This window comes from Mixophyes fleayi, chromosome 5 (genome assembly GCF_038048845.1).
Source record: "Mixophyes fleayi isolate aMixFle1 chromosome 5, aMixFle1.hap1, whole genome shotgun sequence".
NCBI lineage: Eukaryota > Metazoa > Chordata > Amphibia > Anura > Limnodynastidae > Mixophyes > Mixophyes fleayi.
The window spans coordinates 233,559,395-233,580,892 of NC_134406.1; the positions used below are offsets into that span (position 1 = coordinate 233,559,395).

The 21,498-nt window shown below is 38.6% G+C and overlaps 1 protein-coding gene across 2 annotated transcripts in view; it reads right to left on the minus strand.

The window, feature by feature from the left end:
• Positions 1 to 21,498, minus strand: part of TRPA1 (transient receptor potential cation channel subfamily A member 1) — a 99,079-nt gene that overhangs the window by 24,104 nt on the left and 53,477 nt on the right. For both annotated transcript variants that reach the window (XM_075213643.1, XM_075213644.1), the window contains 9 exons: positions 19,098 to 19,198; positions 18,840 to 19,009; positions 11,820 to 11,984; positions 9,550 to 9,664; positions 6,922 to 7,088; positions 5,587 to 5,677; positions 4,528 to 4,587; positions 2,513 to 2,611; positions 611 to 681 (listed from right to left, as the gene is read on the minus strand). In XM_075213643.1, coding sequence (XP_075069744.1) covers positions 611 to 681; positions 2,513 to 2,611; positions 4,528 to 4,587; positions 5,587 to 5,677; positions 6,922 to 7,088; positions 9,550 to 9,664; positions 11,820 to 11,984; positions 18,840 to 19,009; positions 19,098 to 19,198 — 1,039 coding nt within the window. The remainder of the gene's footprint in view (positions 1 to 610; positions 682 to 2,512; positions 2,612 to 4,527; positions 4,588 to 5,586; positions 5,678 to 6,921; positions 7,089 to 9,549; positions 9,665 to 11,819; positions 11,985 to 18,839; positions 19,010 to 19,097; positions 19,199 to 21,498) is intronic.

Below are 21,498 nucleotides of genomic sequence, written 5' to 3' on the forward strand. Positions count from 1 at the left end.
ATTCCCGTGCATATTACTAACTGTCATTTCTTCTTCAAAACCTTGTATCTTAAAAAAATCGTTTATGACTGCATTTGTTCCCAATTGTAAAGCCCTCTACAGGATGTTGGCTCTATATAAATAAATAATAATCTCCCTGCCACTCTGGAATTTACATTTTGACTACTGTGGTAAAGTGTGAGCTTTTCAGCACCATTTAGAATATTTAAACTCTCCTTTGAGTGCTTAATTTGTAAATATTTCAATTCCTGGAAAAGTTTGATACTCAATATTAAAGGCCAACGTTATAGATTTACCTAGTTTACATCCAATATTTTTCACATGGGATACATTAATAATAGTTTATTTTTCACTATATTTATATAACAATTTAGCACAGAATTCATTTTTTGACTATTCATTAACTGAGGACCCAGAAACACTACCGAAACCTCTAGGAGATTTCTATATTCAGAATTGACTATGTGCTTCTACCGCGGGAGGAGCGGGGGGCTTTCTGCTTTCCACTTTCAGTGTGGTTCTTAGTTAGTAAACTCTACATCAATGATGGCATCTCCCAACACACTACAGAACACCAACTAAAGCAGCATCATACATTTCCCATACATACCATTTCATAAGCAAATATTCTTTACAAACTGGATGAGAAAGGAGCTCCACACGCTTGTGTTGTACCATGGCCTATTTCAGTAAACGGAAAGAGAATCTATTTAAAATACAATCACAGTGAAAGAAAATAACTTGTTAGAATTTTGTGCTTTCTGCCTTTAATTCATACTAAAATACAAATACAGTCTGACCTTTAAATCAGGGAATTTGATTGAAGAACGCAACTTTTCAATAAGTTTTTTTTTTAACACATAAATTGAGTCAACATAATTGATTCATGCTGGAAAAAGTGTGATCTTTAACATTCAGTAACGGTATCATTTGAAGGCTGTGGGAAAGTCTGATTGGGCATGGTATGGAATTCCATAAGTGGTAAGCACAGGAGAAGTCTTGTAGGCGGGAGTGAGAGGTGGTTACCAGAGATGAGACAATGCAGAAGTCAGAGATAGATCTAAGAGGGCGGGAGGGAGAGTATTTTGATATGAGATTTGAGATGTATACAGGGGTAGTGTTGTTGAGGGCTTTGTAGGTAAGGGTGAGTGAGTTATTTGAATTGATTCTGGAGGACACAGGGAACCAGTTTTGGGATTTGCAAAGTAGTGTATCAGATATGTAGCGGTGAGAGAAGAAGATCAGTCTTGCAGCAGCATTTAGGATGGATTGAAGTGTGGATATATGGGTGTCAGAAATGCGAGATAGCAGGAGTTTGCAATAGTCAAGATGGGAGATGATGAGAGAATGGGTTTTGGTAGCATGTTGAGTAAAAGAAGGGCGTATTTCTGGCAATATTTTTAAGGTTGAGTCGACAGGACTGGGAGAGAGTCTGGATGTGAGGAATAAGGCAGAGAGCGGAGTCAAGTGTGACACCAAGGCAGGGGGCTTGGGAGACTGAGGAAATTGTGGTGTTATTGACAGAGAGATTTGAGGGCAGGTGGTCACTGACAGGAGGGAAGGTAATAAGCTATGTTTTGGACATGTTGAGCTTTAGGTAGCATTGGGACATCCATGTGGAGATAGCAGAAAGTCAGTTGGTTACACAAGATAGTACAGAAGAAGAGAGGTCAAGGGAAGAGATATAGATTTGGGTATCATCACTGTAGAGGTGGTATTGGAGGCCGAATGAGCGAATTAGTGCCCCAGAGAAGAGAAAAAAGTAAAGGGCTAAGAACAGAGCATTGTGGGATCCCAACAGATAATGGGAGTAGAGTGGAGGATGTGATGTGCCAGAGCTAGAAACACTAAAGGAGCAGTTCGATAGGTGGGAAGTGAACCAGGAAAGAACTGTGTCACGAAGGCCAACAGAGTGAAGGTGTGTAGGAGAAGGGGGTAATCAACAGTGTCAAAAGCAGCAGAGAGGACCAGGAGAATGATTATGGAGAAATGACCCTTATACTTTGTAGTAAGTAGATCATTGTAATATAGTACGCAAAGGGACTTATGTCCGAAAATTAATCAGTTGGCCGATGTTTTAGGCCAAATAGGTGAAAGAATACAGATAATTATAAAATGTTTGCATCTCCTTAAAAGTGAATTTCACTTGACAATCGTCAGATCTAAAATGAGGGACACATAAGCAGGAGAACATTAGTACTTAGGTGATGTTGGTTTAAAAAGGAGGGTTGGCTAAAGAGACAATGGAAGTCAGTGCTTTGGAATGAATTTGAGTCATCTTCTCAATGGGGTTCACAAACCTTCTGAGGCAGGAAGTAATTACATGTAAAAGTATTGGCAAAGTAAATGTGCACCCACTTTGTGATAAGGGTGTGATCTTTATAAAGCAGTCCATAGCAATCTTGAATTGTTGGAATATTTTTGGACAGTACCCAGACATCATAAATGACCCCATTCTGTAATTAGTAATAACTTTGTGCATGACAATGAAATGATAAGCAAATTATGTTACATTCATCGTGGTTAGAGGTTCATAGTAGACTGTGCTCTTTGTTTGTGTCTTCTTCTTAAAGCTTAGTGGACATTGTAGATACCGAAAGTTGTATTCAATCTAATGGATAAAATAAATAATTGGTAAAAATTTGCTATGCTACAGATTTCATAAGAATCTTAACTGGATACATTTTATAATATGCATTCCGTTGCTCTTGTGTAAGAATTCCCCAATTCTATCCTGATAATATGTGGCATCAGTTCCTCGGTATCCTACCATCCTGTGTCTCCAGCAGAAGGCTCACTATCTCTGCTGGAAAACTTAGCTAATGATCAAGTACACCAACCCACTGAACTATATCTTGTGTCTAACTGCATGGGCTACATGCTTCTTTTCTGGCTCTCCAGTATGCACCAGTCTTGTCTCTGTCTGAAATGTACTTAGCAATATTTGCCTCAACAAGGTGAAAAAGGTCAACCATACATATACTTTGCTCTCCATCATCACACAAGGCACCATCTATACTCCGACTATCCACTTTCCAGAATTCTCACTAGCCATCTTACAACTTTTACAACCTCATCACCACCCTAGCATCAAATCCGGCCTTCTCACCATTCATGGAGGCAACTGATGGTGATACAATTCTCATGGTGATACTGGCCGGGAGCAAGAAGTGCCTCGATGACCAGTCCTTGTTTACGTGACCTGACTTGCTGGTTAACATATAGACAAAGGAACTAAAAGCCCAGATTTTGGGCAATTTATACCAGCAAATGGTCTTTTTATTCTTTGATATAGGCCCCGTAGTCTGCTTTTTTCTGATATGCTGTGTATAGTCAACACTTTATCACAATTTACTGATTATCCCAATTGCTTCTTAACTGACTGAGATTTCCCTTCAATGGTAGCACTACTGTCACTGCAGGAGGTGCCATCACTATGGTGCTCTCTTTAGAGAAGAGCAGGGGCCTCTTCTAAGAATGGCTCTGGCACTCAGTTAGGAGACAAAAGCAGCATCATTGGGTCCTTACAGACATATTGCTATGAAGCCCAGCAATGTACTGTTCAGCCCCCCTCGCCTCTGCTAAATCCTGGACTGTTTTATCATTGTTGTAACCTGCCTTCAGTCATATATCTAACCTAGTATTATTGGTCATTCAGTTTGTACTCTAGACCTTGCACTGTGTTGCCCTTTCTGCTATTGTATACCTCTTTATAAAAATCTCTGGTAAAATTATTTACCTTATTGCATGCTGGTGTTGAGTATTTCTGTCTGGTGTGTACTTGGGGGTTTTCACTTGGATCCAGGATTTAATTTTTGATAGAAACCATTACAATCTGTTGCCTATATATAGTCAAGGCAGCGATATGTGGGTTGAGCTAGTACTCAAGAACACAACTTATTGAATCCAATTGAGAACCAGTCTGATCACAGTTCCTTATGAATTGATAGGCTGCATACTCATGATGAATATTGATTGAGCTTACATAATGGCTGCCTCCACTATTCACTGACCTCAAGTGCACTTGAAAAATAAAAAAAATGTTTACTAAAATGCCCTTGTTTTATGTTTCTTAGTAAATAGTCACTAAGAAACATTTAAAAAAATATAGTGTTTTTGCACAATATTATGGCATGTATGGAAATAGCCTCAAGTACAGATAGCTTAAATCTGAAATATTCTACTCCCTCTTTTAAATTGAAAGGATATTAGTAGACATCCAAGAGTTCCATGACCATATACAGACACAAGACCTCAGCTCGAGTGTTTTTACTCAGGTCACAGAAATCCAAGGTGACTTCTAATACCTGTAATGGCTTACTGCAAGGGGTGCAGTCGTTTATTATATTACACTTATATTACACTTAAATGTGGTCTGAAATATACTGTGACCTTGGTGCATTATTTTTATAAACAGCTTGCAGCATTCATAAGAACAATACTTCTTACATCTGTTTGGGAGACATAAACTGCCTAATATGACTTTTAAATAACTAGCACAATATGTGTTCTATATATTCAACTCACAAAGAAATCTATGCTCTTCCTGTCTCCAGGTGATTCATTCATACATCTGTCCAAAAGACTCTAAGGGAAAAAAATAGAAAATAATCATGTTGCACTAACATTCAATGTTACCCATTGACATCTTAGCACCAACAACCTACTAAAATAGAACTGCAACTAAATCAAGTTATGGCTGCAGAACCCATATCCATTATCCTAAAGTAAAGTAAACTGAATGAAAACACACATGGTTTAGAATGAACTTTTAACTGAACAGAATACACTGCTCCCCACTTATCAATGTAAAGAAACTAAGGGGTATATTTACTAAACTGCGGGTTTGAAAAAGTGGAGATGTTACCTATAGCAACCAATTAGATTCTAGCTATCATTTTGTAGAATGTACTAAACAAATGACAACTAGAATCTGATTTGTTGCTATAGGCAACATCTCTACTTTTTAAAACCCGCAGTTTAGTAAATCTAGCCCTAGATGTCAATGTGCTCGGCTTTAATCTTCTATTTTTGAAGCATACTCCAACATAATAAAGTAAAAAGTAGAAAAATCAGCTAAAGATAAAATCCCCCACCCACTCCACACCCTGTCTGGCTATAAAACATCAAAGTCATTGTTTTTATTGGCTCTTTTGTAATATGTGGGTAGACCATTCTGTGTTCCTTGAGATTAAAACTAAACTGTAGTATAAATGAGAGGTCTTATGAATCTCTTGTTCATTATAGAGAGACCCCAGGGGTAACAAGACTTGCCACATCTGGAATAGCTAGCAATATTACCCCAATCATCATAGCCCTAGGGCAGGCAGGAAGAGCCTCTGCAGATTTCAATGTGGGAAAGATAATTATTTTTAGAAGAGGGAACATTACTATGGCCAATTAAATTAATAGTAAGAACCTACACACTAACAGAGTGAAAGCCATCAATAGTGCATGCCAAATAGACACAATATTGTTCACTGGTGTATTGTACAATAGTTCCTATACACATGCCGTTATGTGTTGTTTTTTGAGTCAGGTATTTCCCTGGAGTTCCTTTTAATTTGCAAGTTGTATAAAGTTTACCTTCAAGCATTCTGGAAGATAATATACCAACTCAAGAATAGGGCACTTGTAGCCAGACGCATCTGAGAATGTTACTAGCACTTCTTCCCATCTAGAATAAAACAAAACCGGAAGTATAACAAAGCACATCAATACAGTGTTATTATATAACACAACAAGACTTTCAGAGAATTTATCTTTGTAACCATCATTTGCTATGAAGTCATATTTTAGAAAGCTTACATTGTAATAAACTGCTGCATTGTTTCCATATTTACCTCCCACAAAATAAAAAATATTCCTTGAATTAAAGATAAGCTAAGACATATCACTGCCTAGTGAATACAGTTGAGCAAATTTTGGCAAATTTAGTTTGTGACCAATTTGTAAATTCAATCATGAAACTTGTAAACCCAGAAATTGATTTGTAAATCTGGAGGTTAAAATGACATTTCATACAGGATGTGACTATTCATCTAGGTGTCTTCCCATTTAAAGCCATCTTAATTTCCCTGGGAAGGATAATTGTTATCATTGTTTTCAGTTCTTGCTAACCAAACTTGCTCTTATTTTTACATACAGTACTTAATTTGTCCAATTTAAATATTTAATTCTTAGTTATTATAGTAAAATAAAATTAGTTAAGATACATTTTATTTTAGTTATGCTTAGTTAAGTTATATTTTATTACATTTTTGTCTTAACAAGAATGAGGAGGAGACTGGATACTGGTCGCACTGCTCTTCATTCTAATGCACTCCCAGATCATGTTATCAAGGAGAAGGAAGGAAGCAGGTGAGACAGCAACATCATTAGGCCAGTTTACTGAAGCACACTGGAGCAGTGGTGGCAGCGCAGCCTCCCATGTCAGCGTTGAGTCTCGCATTTGGCCCTGGTCCTGCAGAGCATTCTTAGCTTTCCAGAGGTGGTGGCTAGTAATACTTGGAGAAAGACAGTTTATATACTGAGTGTTATGCTCTCCTTTTAGGTCAGGCACTGTGTGAAGACCCCATCACTGCTCCTGCTAGTTATTAACGAAATTCACATAATATAATTCACAAAATGATTCAGGGGACCTAAACTTAAGAAATTTTTGAGAATTTCAAGTCCAGACTTACCGGTTCGCTCAGTTTTACTATTAAAGAGACTGTAAACCTATGGCTCTCCAACTGTTGATGAATTACACTTCACAACATAAAATGTCACCCAGACGCTATCAGAGACCACAGCTGCAGAGCTATAGATAACTTAAGCTCGGACTATGGGATTATTTGTGATATGAGATAATTCACATGTTGTGTTGACAGTTATGAAGAATAGAAGAATTTCATATATAGAATTTCATATATCTTTTACCGTTCACTCTGAATTGCAGTAAAAACAACATCTTTTCTTCCAGCTCGTATTGCCTCATGAATGAAAGAAGCTTCGTTTGCATTTAATGTGATGGCTGCCCCATTTTCCAGCAGAAGACCAACTGCTTTGGCTTGTCCCTCTCGGGCGGCTAAATGAAGACCTGTGTTCTTCATTGGACAATGGATAATATATTTGGTTAGTACAGGTAAAGTCAACTAATACAGTGTACTTCATAATCTTTAAGTAGTTTGCTCAGCTTCATGGTTACACCTTGGGTAGGAATGCAGTAATTTTAAGAACAATATAAAACCATAGATATGTATGGTCATACGTAAGCCATGTATATGTCCCCACTCTAGGTCTCCTATCCAAACATCACCCGCCAATATTCTCATTGTTAAGGTTCCTCTATCACAAAATGTGACAGAGCCTGGGGGCATGTGGCACATGGGATGGTAGGCTGGCTTGGACCACATGGCCCATGGGATGGCTGGTCGGGTGGGAGCAAGAAATGAAACAACTTAAGGCACAGCCGTCAATATTTCAAGCATCACAAAAGTAACGCTTGGTTGTCTGTTATCATATATTACCTGTTTCAGATCAGACGATTGTCAATGTCTCTGCTGAACTATCAATCTATAATGACATTGTATATCATTGATACTGCTAAAATAAAGAGAATAAAAAATATGCCCATGTATATATATATATATATATATATATATATATATATATTTGCTATTTTTTTTCTCATTTCATTTATACATATTTTTAATGATTTCGCCAATGCATGCTTAAAAATAAATGGTGTTCTGTGTTCCAACTTGTTCTATCTCTTGACAGAACACTGTGCACTGCTGTCCTACCCCCGGCACTCAATTCACTGCCCACTCGCTGGTCAGAAACTTTTTTCTGCCGCTCATGGGATGGTGTCACCCAAGACAAGGTTCTCGTCGGTGGCAGCGGATCTGTATGATGTAGACATCCACTAAACAGGATTTTGGGAGATGTATTTTATTGCCACAATAAATACACAAAGTGCTGTGATGTCCTGACATGCTGTTTTTACTAATAGTCTAAAAAAAGATAATGGGATTCACAGATGTATCTCCAAATGTTATCTCTCAGGTCACTATAATAGCTGATGGGTCGGGCATGCACCATCATCCCAATCTGTCACTTTGAAAATTTAAAATGCATGATACTTGTGTGAAGTGACTAGTTGGACAGCACTTTGTTTGAACTATATTAAGTTATAAGCTCTGAGTGTGGACAAAACCTTATCAGCATGGACTTAAATACAACCACCTTATTCTTAAATAAAGCCAGATGGGTTACACATACTCATCTGGACATAGCATCAAATAACATCATAATGTCTTAGCCTATTCCTCCCCTCTTGCAAACAGGAAGTCTTGACCATCTAAATCCCCTTTAAAAAGCATGGGAGGGATTAAAACAGGGAGGCTCTCTTACTTAACCAGAATTAAAGCAATGAGCAACTGGTTTGAGCAGCTATTTCTCTCCCACCTGGGGATGATATCTTCCCACTCCCATCTCCAATTCCTAAAGCTGTATGAGCCAATAGCATATTGTATGAACTTGGATTAACCATGTTCTGTGGCCCTTCAACAGTGGGAAAGATGGATTGTTTAATAATGCCCTGCAAGTGACCAATGGGTTGTTTGTGTTTTTCCTGAGTCTGGATTTGTAGTCTTGTTTCCAAACTGATCTAAAGCGTGATCAGGGCAAACCTGTTACATAGAAGAAGATCTGCTCCCTTGCTAGCTGCTCATGGGTCTGTCCGCCTGGTGTACCTACTGGAGTAGAGTGACTGGAAGTACAGATCCCTACCATCTAGATAGAGAGCTGTGACAGGCCAATTGCCCACCAAAGCAAATTGACAGGAATTAGAATTAGATTTGATTGGTTGTACACTGGTGTGTATGGGATCAAGGTAATTGCTTCAGGACCAGCTGGACACTACAGGCCTTACAGGAGTCATTAAGAAGAGCAAGGCAAAAAAAGGAGTAAATCTGATCCTGGACAAATCATGTTACAATGCAAGGGGTGCAAATTAGTTTATTATTTTGCATGTAAGGAAAATACTGGCTGCTTTTCATGTAGCACACAGATACTTGATAGCTTTATTTTTAAATTGAAATTTAAAGTTGATCTAGGATACGCCCTACCCCAACTATAAATATGTCCGCATATTTTAAATTTACCACCCCCCTCCAATGCAACATGGGCCCTACAACTTCCCATGAGAACTGTTCTCTACAATTTGGCCAGGTCAGGAATTATTCCCATGTAAAGCTATTTTGGTTGCCTTCAAATGGACTCTGGAAGGGTGTGGGGTTGTTGTTGAAATTTGGTAATAATCTGGGTGTTGTTTTTGTTTAAATACTTCTCCTTCTTTTGATATTGGTTACAGTGTGTTTGTCTGCTGTAGTAAAGATATTGTTTTATCATCTCTCTCTGTATTTGCCTGTGTGATCTAGTACCCTTCGTAACAAGGGCTACCTCAGTGGGCTCCTGGCCTAACACCCCGATACCCTGACATCACAGAAATTGCACAGAATCATTATTTATTAATTCAATAATAATCATTATTTAGAACTTTACCTTTTCCTTGTCTGGTTTATCCATAAGGGAAGTAGAGGTATCCAAAAGAACCTTGATTGTACGAGTATAGCCACCAAAAGCAGCATAGTGTAAACCTGTCCATCCACGATGGTCACTTTTAATAAATGAACCAAAGAAGGCATTAGTATAACAAATATAAAAATTACAATGTTAAATGGTCACTCGACCTAAAATTAAAAATCATCCAATATTCAAAATATGGTAATAATATGAACTGGTAAGAACAACTCCACTATAGTAGATTTATAACAATAAACCTCAATAATTTTGCATTGTAGCAAAATGGGTAAATATAATAACCCATGGCTTGGACCATGGGTTCTATTCTGTATGGAGTTTGTATGTTCTCTACGTGTTTACACGCCCTGGTTTCTCCCCCACAGTCCAAAAAAGTAGGTTAAATAGCTTCACACAACTAATCCTAATGTGTGTTTGATAGAGAATCCAGGCTGTAACCTGCACTGAGGCAGGGACTGGTATGAATGATTGGTATTCTCTGTACAGTGCTGCATTGTATGTTGGTGCTATATAAATAAAGGTTAATAATTAGCAGAATGACAGGGGTCCAATGTGTGACCCACCCCCCTTACTTTTCGGGAGACACATACCCTCTGGAACTGGGAGCAAAGTTTGGGCAGTGGTCTGGTAATGTCACTCTATCCTCCTACATGGGGTGTAACGACTATGAATTACATTGATACATTCAATGAATATATTTAGAATTTATTCTCCAGTATTTTTGTGCAGGTGCACTACAGATTCCAACAGGCCTTTGATATCAGGACACGCTGATGCATTTAGTTCTAGTGCCAGCATGCTCTCGCAGCTATGGTTATGCTGTCACTTCTAGTCCTACAACAGTTTAGGCTGGCAGGACTTAAAGGGACCAGAAGTGCACCAGCAAACATGCTAAAATCTATTTTATTACCCCAACCTCTACCATGTAGGGGTGTTGGAAGGAGTCCTAGTGCTTTCAGCACAGGGTTGTTTTCTTCCAGGGAAGATGATTTCCCTAAGAAATTCATCAAGAAGATGATGATGACTTAATAGTGTATAATCATGCTTCAAGCATTCTCAGCGTACATGGAAATTTTTTTGTGTGAACGCGTTTTGTATCTATACTTTTTTAATCAAATGCCTCCAATTCAACATCAGGTCCACTGTTTTTATATGTAAAATAATACCATTGCACCAAAGCAACCCCAAGACAGTTCTTGCAACCCATTCTCAATATAAGCCTTTCCCTAAAATATAACCTATAATCAGGTCTGTAACTTAAAGAAAATTTGGCAGCTATTTATGCTGAAAGACACAATTTAGTTAAAACTTAAAGATGTTACAAAGCTTGTGTTTAAATGTAGGCACCTGTGGAGCTGGTCAGGGCAGGATGTTACTTTTATCCAATTTCATGCTGCTGGCACCATTTACACTGCTGACCCATACAGTTATTAACTTTGTCAGATTTGGAAACACAGACCACTGACAAAACTGAAAAAGTCAATTTATAAAGTATGCTACTGGTGGTTTGGAGTAGGGAACAGGTGCCAGTGGTGCTAAGATTCCTAATAAACTCTATTAAACCATACATTGAAGCACAGCTCTTCTGAACAGCACATAATTTACTGATTTTACCAGGGCAAATAAAACCTCTGGGAATATGAACAAAGGAGAATTAAAGATATAAGAACACAGTAAGACTCCTGTCTGCCACAAAGCTATGATATGTTATTGAATTCTATAAGACCACAAATACTAACTGCACATAGCAATTTGTCAACATACTTTCATTTTACGTATTCTGGATCAGTTGTTTTCTAGATTACATGTTGTCGCAGTGGCGCACGCAGGGGGGGGGGTTTCTGAGTCTCTAGAAACCCCCCCTGCGCTAACTAAGTGGCCACTGTCCTATACAGCAGCTGCGGCGCTGTCAAAGAAGCGTCCGCGGCGGTGCTGTATTGTATACAGCACCGCCGCAGACGCTTCTTAGACAGCGCCGTGGCTGCTGTTTAGGACAGCGCTGGCGAAACGGAGCTGCTGCGCTCTCTCGGGGTTTTTTTTTTTTTTCTGGGTCGGCGGGGAGAAACCCCCTCCCCCCCGACAATCCTCCGTGCGCCCCTGTGTCGGGCTACAGTGTCTTACATTAATTTGTTCCTGTGTAACTAGAGTCAATCACATTTTTGCACTCCTCAAAACTGTAAATGCAACATTGAAGTAAGTGTTTTATTTGAAGCAGATTGTTTTTTTTTTACCTTAAAAGAAGGGCTCCCTTTCTCAGCAGAAGGAAAACAATTTTGTCATGTCCATTTTCTGCAGCCAAGTGCAGAGGAGTTAGTCCATTATCATCTCCATCATTGAGAAGTCTGGCCTCCGGCACAAACCTCAGGAGTCGCTCACAGGTGTTGAAACGTCCATAGCTTTATTAACAAAAATAAATAGGATTGTAGATTCTTTTTTATTTAGGTGCATGCTCTACATGAAAATATGCTATTAAAACGCTATCTATTGGTAACTTCAAAATAAGCCAAAATTCCTATCCAGAGAACCACAGGTTATATAGAAAATTGTTAAGCGATAAAGTAATAACATTGGGATTGTGGTAAATTTTAAAGGTACAGTCTGGTCAGCCACTTTGGTCCCATAATAGTGTGTGACTCCCCCAAATGATCATTGTATTCTGACAAAAATTGAAGATGACTGATCATCACATTAGCTTGTGTATGTGATTACAAGCCAACCACAGTGTATAGGTCCATTGACCTCAGCTTGATCTCCAAACAATTAGATTTAAACAGTATGTGCTAGCATTAGACGTTATTTTTATATATCGGCTGATTATACACTTGGATAAGAATTGGTTAACTTCCCTGTTGCATGATGCTGATATCAAAGCACACAACACAGGTGTATCATTTAAGAGGAGCAGACAGAAAGCAAAAATAAAAACTTTTAAACCCTCAACTGATAGTGAGATAATTTTCAACCATTGTTATTAATTTTTCTTCTTATAAACACAGGCTAAATTAAGGCGTATATAGTATGTCCTTAAAACGTTACACTGAGGGTGCTTTTAATGCTCCTTGAATGCAAAAATAATTAGGGTTTCTTGAGCTTTATGGCCAACACTTACCCTGTATGCCCAAATACTCAGGGCCTGATTTAGAGTCGAGCACAAGTCCTTCTGATCAGAGCAAAAGGCACTTTTGGCCAAAGAACCATCTCAGTTTGCACTCTGACTGCAATGGATCTCCCCGTTGTACCTCTCTGCACTTAGAGAGGTAGAACGGAAGAGGTAGTGGGCGAGCCTAGCAATGTAAAGGCGTATTAACGCTTTTTGCATGCTATTTTGAGTTGAAAGCAACAGCAGATAGGTCTCTAGGAGACATATCTTTTGCAGGTGCTTTCAGCTGATGCAAGAGACCGTGTTGTATTAAAAAACAAAGTAAAAAAAATAATATTTTTTTTAAAAAAAGGTGTGCACCCCCTTCCAAACAGCATAGCCAACCACTGTGCTGTTTTTTGGGGGAAAGAACAATTTATTTATTTTTTTTGTTCCATTTTTTTCTTTTATTTAATTATCTGCTTTACAGGGCGCTGTGCATTAAACACTTGCACGCCAGCCATTAAGGCAGATAAGAGGTGTGTTTGTGCAATTTGCACAGTATTCTAAGTCGCATGGAACTAAAGATCTGTGCCACTCTAAATACTGTGTAAATTACTGGATGCAATTTACACTTTCGAATTCAGTGTAAATTGCGTCCGACTCTCAATGAGGCCTTCAGTGAGAACATGGGGTAGTTTCTGAACATGAGGCAGCGCTCTTTGTAAGTCTCAAGTGCACGGCAAATGTCTCTGCGTACTGAGTGAGTGGTAGCAAAGGGGCTCAACGAACTCTAATTGTCTCAGTGTCCGCAGTACCTTCAACGCACTCTCCACATGATACACCACGGGAGCCTTATCAGCCTCTTATTGGTGCCGGTGTCTATGTAGATTAATGGTTGAAATAAAATAATTTATCCTTCTTTCTAAGTAACAGATTTGCAGAGAGCGGCAACATTGTAGGAACTAGAGATGGTCACTGACCCCCGTGTTTTGGTTTTGGATTTGGTTTTGGATCTGGATTACCTTAGTGTTTTGGTTTTGGTTTTGGTTTTGCAAAACCGCTCTTGCATGTTTTAGTTTTGATTTTGGTTTTGTTTGGTTTTGTTTTGCTATTTTCGAAAAAAATTCAATTTTTTTGGTCTAAAATAACCTAATTTAGTGCTCCACCAGTTTCTTAGATAAGTGAGGTAATTCTAAAGCTAATAAATTATGAAAAAAACAGTTTAATCCCTGGTAGACCGTCCTTAATTCAAACACTTGTCTGCCAATAATCAAAGATGGAGGAGGTAGACAACCAGGTTTGTCTATATAATTTGCAATGTAGCAATCGTCTTTGGGTGTATATTACACCCTACACTTGTAGTTGAATATTAAAAAAAGCAGCCTGCACAGACCGTGGAACTAGAAAGTAAAATTAAATGGACCACGGTAGTTTGGTAGCAATCTATGTCCCCGCCGCCCTCCCTCCACTTGTAGTAAAATAGAAAAAAAGCAGCCTGCACGGACTGTGGAACTAGAAATTCGAATATACAAAGAAATGGACAAAAGGCAGTTTGGTATCTGTCTGCATCAGACCCCCCCCCCCCCCATCCACTTGTAGTAAAATAGAAAAAAAAAGCAGCCTGCATAGACTATAGAACTAGAAATTCGAATATACAAAGAAATGGACAAAGGCAGTTTGGTATCTGTCTGCATCAGATCCCCTCTCCACTAGGAGTAAAATAGAAAACAATTCAGCCGTTATATAATCTAGAATATAAATAGAAATTGAGAAAGGCAATTTGGTATCTGTCTGCATCATAATCATCAACATCCTCATTAGCGCCCTCGTCACCTCCACAAATCTCCCCCTCATCCTCTTCTATTTCCAAAGTGGCATCCCCAATTTGTGTATCAGCGGCTACATTCGGGCTGTTCAGGTACACATCAGCAGAACTGCTGAAAGGGCCCTTCTTTATGGGTACACTAACAGAATGCTCACGATTAGACATCTCACTGTTGGATGGACTCTCCACAGGGATTGGTGTCATTTGTGAATCAGAGCAAACATTATCCTCTAATGCCTTACTGTTATCTTGCAGCTCGGCTTTGACGCGTAACAGTAGTTGTGCACCAATTGTAGGCTCGGTAACTTTTTGGGATCTGCCACTAATAGGCAAAGGTGAAGGCCTCATTCTCTCTTTGCCACTGCGTGTGTAGAATGGCATGTTGGCAATTTTTTTTTATCGGCACTTAACTTTTGCTCAGTAACACTTCTTTTTCGCTTCAACACAGTAAATTTTTGGGGGATTTTTGTTTTTTGGACTGATTTCGAAACACTGTGTAGTTTGACATCACCTTGCCCAGATAACGTACTGGGAACAATAACATCAGGACTGGTGACAGAACCTGGTTGCTCATTCTGATCATATGTGGACTGCTTTGAATCCATTCTGAGCGCAAAGCACTTGTAGTGGTAAAAATTATTTGGTAAGATACTGCTGACAAATATGACTTTTGACAGCCAGAAATATTTATGCACAATTATGGGGGACACCCCAAAAGCACTGAGGAGTGCTAAAAATTATTTGGTAGATACTGCTGACAGATATGACTTTTGACAGCCAGAAATATTTATGCACAATTATGGGGGACACCCCAAAAGCACTGAGGAGAGCTAAAAATTATTTGGTAGATACTGCTGACAGATATGACTTTTGACAGCCAGAAATATGTATGCACAATTATGGGGGACACCCCCAAAAGCACTGGGGAGTGCTAAAAATTATTTGGTAGATACTGCTGACAGATATGACTTTTGACAGCCAGAAATATTTATGCACAATTATGGGGGACACCCCAAAAGCACTGGAGAGTGCCAAATATTACAAAAATAAAATAAATCTTTATCCTCCTCTCTTCTCTAGCGATATTTGCTACAGCAATTGGAATAAGAATATTGTATTCTCTGTCCCTGCTCTAATCAGCCTGTGACTACACCCTGCTCTCTCCCTCTGTCAAATGTCGAGGGATTGCTGTGGAGGCGTGTATTTATAATCTTGAAGTATCGCGAGAACCGAGCCACGAGATCCGACGACGTCACAATGACGTTCGGCCTCGATTTGGATTCGGAGCGGGCGGGAGAGTACCGAGCTACTCAGCTCGGTACTCAGATAGGCGATATTCGGATGGATTCGGTTCTCGGGGAACCGGACCCGCCCATCTCTAGTAGGAACAGAAAAGCTTGCAGTTGTCTTTACTGCCACAGTATATTGCAGTGAATAGAGGAAGGGGAGATATGAGATCTCAGCCTACTTACTGTCCAGCTCAATCAGAAGTTACACATAAGTTAAATAATATCTTATTTCTCCACCAAAATATATCACAAAAGGTAATTACCAAATTTAGCAATAATGTTGTTATTATTACTTGGCTTACTTTGGGCACTGTGCTCAAAGTGCAGAACTGCCCAAACAAGTCTGTATTCAGTGCCAGGTGGTTGCTAGGATACACAGTGGCATCACTATGGCATCACCATGGATGTCCAAACCCGATCTCAGTGCTTTCAAATATGAAAATACTAACACAGCCATGTCTAGTGTTCCATGTTTTGTTTATTACAAACAGCAGCTGGTACATAAACGTAAAAAGGAACAATGAAAGTTTTAATCATCAAAGCTAAACTTTGGCAACACAGTCTGCATTACATTGTATGCAAAGCATTATTATTCTTCCAAAACCAAAGTCAGCTTAAAAACATTGTAACCAATCGTCTGTAAATATAAAGTTCTAATAGACAATATTGATTCACACTATTTTACATGATGCACTAGACCAGTTCTTTCTTGACACCAACAATATTGGATACAGTATAATCTAGATATCGTTGCAGCTTACATGTAAACTGCATTGGCATCCCAATAAATAAGTAATAAATAAGGCCCATGTACGAACAGCAAAGATGTGCAGACACTCAATGCTTCTTTATGTGTACAAGTGCGTCTGGTTGTCTGATAAATGCATCTCGAGGTGCACACACTCTTCACGGTCTTTGGAATCATTCTGCTAAAACATGATCTGCACCTATATTAGTCCAAACTATTACCACTTTTACTACTTTAGGGCCTTTTTTTCTTCTAACATACTGCTTGGCTTCCTTGATGTCTTAAATTAATTATGAGAGGAGACATTGGGGCTTAATTAAGGATTTTATAATATTGGTTGAAGTTCACCTGCAACTCTGCTTTCCTGCAGAAGTAAGACTGGAAGATGCAAAATATGATCAATTATAACTATAAGGATGAGACCATGGTGCGCCTTTCCCAAATCAAGGAACACGCCTGTAATTGCACTGTCCATAATCTTTCATCTTTATCTAAAATATTGTTGTCCCTCAAAACAATGGGCCTGATTCATTAAGGAACTTAAATTAAGAAGTTTCTTATTTAAGTCTCCTGGACAAAACCATGTTACAATGCAAGGGGTGCAAATTAGTTTTCTGTTTTGCACATAAGTTAAACACTGACTGTTTTTTCATGTAGTACACAAATACTTGATAGCTTATTTGTACACTGACATCTAAAGTTAATATTTGTGTGCTACATGAAAAAACAGTCAGTATTTAACTTATGTGCAAAACAGAAAACTAATTTTCACCCTTTGCACTGTAACATGGTTTTGTCCAGGAGACTTAAATAAGAAACTTCTTAATTTAAGTTCCTTAATGAATCAGGCCCAATATCTTTTGTTTGGGTGTTGCTGCAAAAGTAGGTATACTCATTCTCCCGATCCATTTTCAGCTGGGGCCACTCTTATAGGCCAATCTCCTCCCATCAGCTAGTGCAAACGTTTGCTCTCCTCCAGTATGTAGTCACAGGTTTTCAGGTAACTCCTGGCAATGGAAATGGTTTTATGCCAAATATTTAGCAAGATAATAATAATTTCATAATGTGGCTGCTGAACCTGCAACCCCACTTTTGTGTAATGCCACTGGCATTAGGGAGTGATTGCCAGCAAAGATGACAGTGGAGACATAAATGATGCATAGGTAGTTTTTGATGGAAACCCGCATCAGTCTGGACCACTGTAGGATAATTAATAAGTATTGAAAAGAGCCATGTACTTCATGATTCCTTTTTGACCTAATTGCTGCAAGTAACAGCCTACAATCACCACCTAACCTGATCATTTGATCACAATCAATAAAGATGTGGAACATTATGAATGTTCTTATGAGAGGAACTGGATGAAACTGTGGCATTTACAACTAAATGTGGGCTAGGTGCAAACAGAAACACTTCATTTTAAAGCTTCATTATTCCCTAATAGTGTTATTGGCCTGCCCCTTCCTCTCCTGGGACCCCAGAGAATGCTTGAAATAGCTCTTTTTTCTAGGGGATCCTCCTTTACTGTAAGAAAGATAGTGAAACACTTAAGTTCTCCATTTTAAAAATTACTCTTGGGGATAGTGTGTGACTGGGACAACCAATCACTGAGATTGTGTCTTCTGATTGGTCCTCCTGCTCACATACCTTCCCCTCTGCACCGTCACAGCACTGGTTTTTGGACGGGTTATGAGACGAACGATGAAGCCCTGGGAAAAATTGTGTCATGGATCAGCCACAGGAGTTTAGCAGATGAAAAAAGATTCAAGGGGTGGAAGGTACGTTTCTGTGGGCATTGCTTGGATTGTGGGCAGCCGCAGTGCCACAGTATGGTCTATGAGAAAGTGCATTTAAAGGTGCTACTACTAATGTAATGAAGACATTGAAATGTACAAAGTGGATACATTTAATAAAGACAGTTCTGATATTCTCTCACTCGTGATTTATTTAGGACATCAGTAAGACTTACCAGAGCAGAATCTTAGGAGAAAAAACTAAAAGTTTCAATTAATAAAGAGGATGGTTCTAATGTGGAAATAGGCTAGACCTTGAAGTGACGTTTTAACTTTTTCCACCATATACATTTCCAGCCGAACCTGCAAACCGACAAATGAGCATTTTTATGGGGCATTTAACAGAAAATGGAATATGGGTCAGCTCCTTGTTAGCCATTAGGCACAAAAATAGGCACATCAATGTGCTTGCAGCCCGTATATTTTGTGGTTTGTAAATAGTCCTTTTTACCAGTGTAACTGCACAATTTCACCCATTACATGCCGATGTTAGGTTTATTTCCAAAAAACTTACCAAGCAGCAAAATGTAGAGCTGATCTTTTATCCTTGCTCTTGGAATACAGAGACACATTGAGCCCAAGCAAGTTGTTCACAGAATTTGGGACTCCATGGCGACAGGCATAATGTAGAGGGGTGCAGCCATCTGAGTCTTCATCGCTTACAAGTTGCTTGATGTCCTCCCGCTAACACATAAAATTGGGATACAACTAAATGTCATTTCAAATGTCAAAACATGCGTGTTACCGGATGTCATGTGTTAATGTAACATACCTGCAGAAAGTCATCTTTGATATTTTTTAAGCCTCCAGCCTGCAGTACTATGAGATGAAGAAAATTCCGGCCAAAGTTATCCGTCAGCGTCACATCAGCTCCTAAAATGTGACATTTATTATAAAGTGAGTTTATTCAGCCAAATGTAGAATGAAATTCAGGCTACGCGAGAGGGACATCCACCCAAGGCACAAAGCTGAAAGAGGGAGCAGGATAATGAATATTTTAAGTTAATTTGGTTACAGTTGAGGGTTAGGGGTTGTCAATTTTCCTTTTTGACCCAGGAGCTGACATTTTTAGCTATGGCTCTGTGTGTTATGCACAAATGGTTCTACAGTGTTCCCTCTTTATAGTGCTAACTTGAAACACAGGCAAAAAATTGATGTTATAGCAAGTATGGCGTTTTTACAATGAGGGTGACATATAAAGGAATTAATACATTTTAATGCATTTTTGTGCAGAGAATATACCTGTTGGTAAATAAGGGTGGTAATATAAAGGGATGTATAAAAAATAGCTGAAATGTCCTAAAATGTTTATTAGTAGAATTAATAGAGTTTGTGAATATAGACATTAGGTAGCCTGGCAGTCAAACGACAACACTGTACATTATGCTATCTATATAGAGAGTAAATACATGTCCACAAAGACTGATGCAGCTACAGAACAATACTACAGCATGCTGTGCAGGAAGCAGTAACTCAGCACAATCAAATCATGTTTGCAAAGTGTCATTTCACAGAAAGGTAAATGAATAAATGATTATTGAAACATGTCATATGCTGTTATAAGCAGTTACTGTGTAGCTTCCACAGGAAATAAATACTGTACTGTAGCTTGTGAACAAGAGTGAACGGTATTGTATAACATGTATACAAAAGCGTATACATTACAAAATGTTTTAAGATATACTTTAATGAAGCGCTCTTGACAAAAATAAATATATAAAATAAAAACTCACACTGATTTTGTTACACTTGTTACTTTTATTTATAACCAGTATAGTTTTCTTTACCAGTGGAGGGTTGGTGAATTTTGGCCTGGGGAAGGGTACAAGTAAGGGGCCTATAGAGTATGTCCATTCTACGGTGTCTTCATGTTTGGCCCTGTACCAACCAGCTTGGTTTGCCCAAGAGTGGACACTGTAGAGTGGACATACGCAAGTTTGCATATTGTAACTTGTGTTAAATGACTCTGCACATGCCCAGAAAGTAGATGCACACATAGGCACCTATGCAGAATGACGTGGAAAAAAAAAATAGGGCACTTGAGATGCCAATCTACTGCCTGGGTTTGAACACCTAAATAGCAAATGCCATGTCAAGTGCAGAAACTATAGGGGTTAGATTTACTAAACTGCGGGTTTGGAAAAGTGGAGATGTTGCCTATAGCAACCAATCAGATTCTAGCTTTAATTTATTTACTGCATTCTACAAAATGTCAGCTAGAATCTGATTGGTTGCTATAGGCAAGATCTGCACTTTTTCAAACCTTCAGTTTAGTAAATATGCCCATAGGACTTTTATACCAGTGAGTCATATAATCAGTGAGTTGTAAAAAAATACACCAGTGGTATATACATTTAAATAGCTAATGGTATTAATTATTTAATAAAGTGTGAGGTAAATTAGTTTATGGGTTCCAGTCAAAATGTCAAGATAGTAAGCAATGTATTATTAAAGTATTGAATGAGATAAAAAGGGGGGTATGTGACAATATGGGTTATTGGAACATAGACCTACACAAATCTATTGGACTTCAATAGATTGTGAATCACTACAGGGCTAAGGCTGGGTACACACTACAGAAAATGTCTCCCAATGCGATATCATTAACGATTTTATCAACGACTGAAACTCCCGATCAGCATAAATTCCAATCATGCACAGAATAGAAAGGAAGATGAAGATTACAATAGTCAGAGGCCAGGCCACAGCTCACGTCACAACTTACAATCACAAATAGTAGCATTCACAGATGTTTTTCCCCTAACACAATCTAGGAAGAATAAGTGTCAAAGCGGCTGTAAGGCCTCAGCCATGTGACATTTGCTGATCCTTGTTGATTGGCTTCTTTCTGCTCAATACATTATAACTGGTTTGATTCACCAGGCGGCGTAAAATATTTTTGGGTGGATCTTGACCAACTCACTAATTGTTTTGTAAATCACTAATATTTGGTCAAGTTTCAGAATCAGACGATTCGATTTGCTAATCGTTAGGCCTTAACAAAACTTATTTGGTCTTCTACAAAATGTTCAAAAGACATTTAGTTTACAGTACGCTGCAATAGGCATATAAAAAATTGCATAGTATGTTAGTGCTTCTTTAACGATTAGCTATTGGGATGTTAGATTTGAACAATGCTACATCTCCACCCCATTCAATAAAGTCTATGTGAG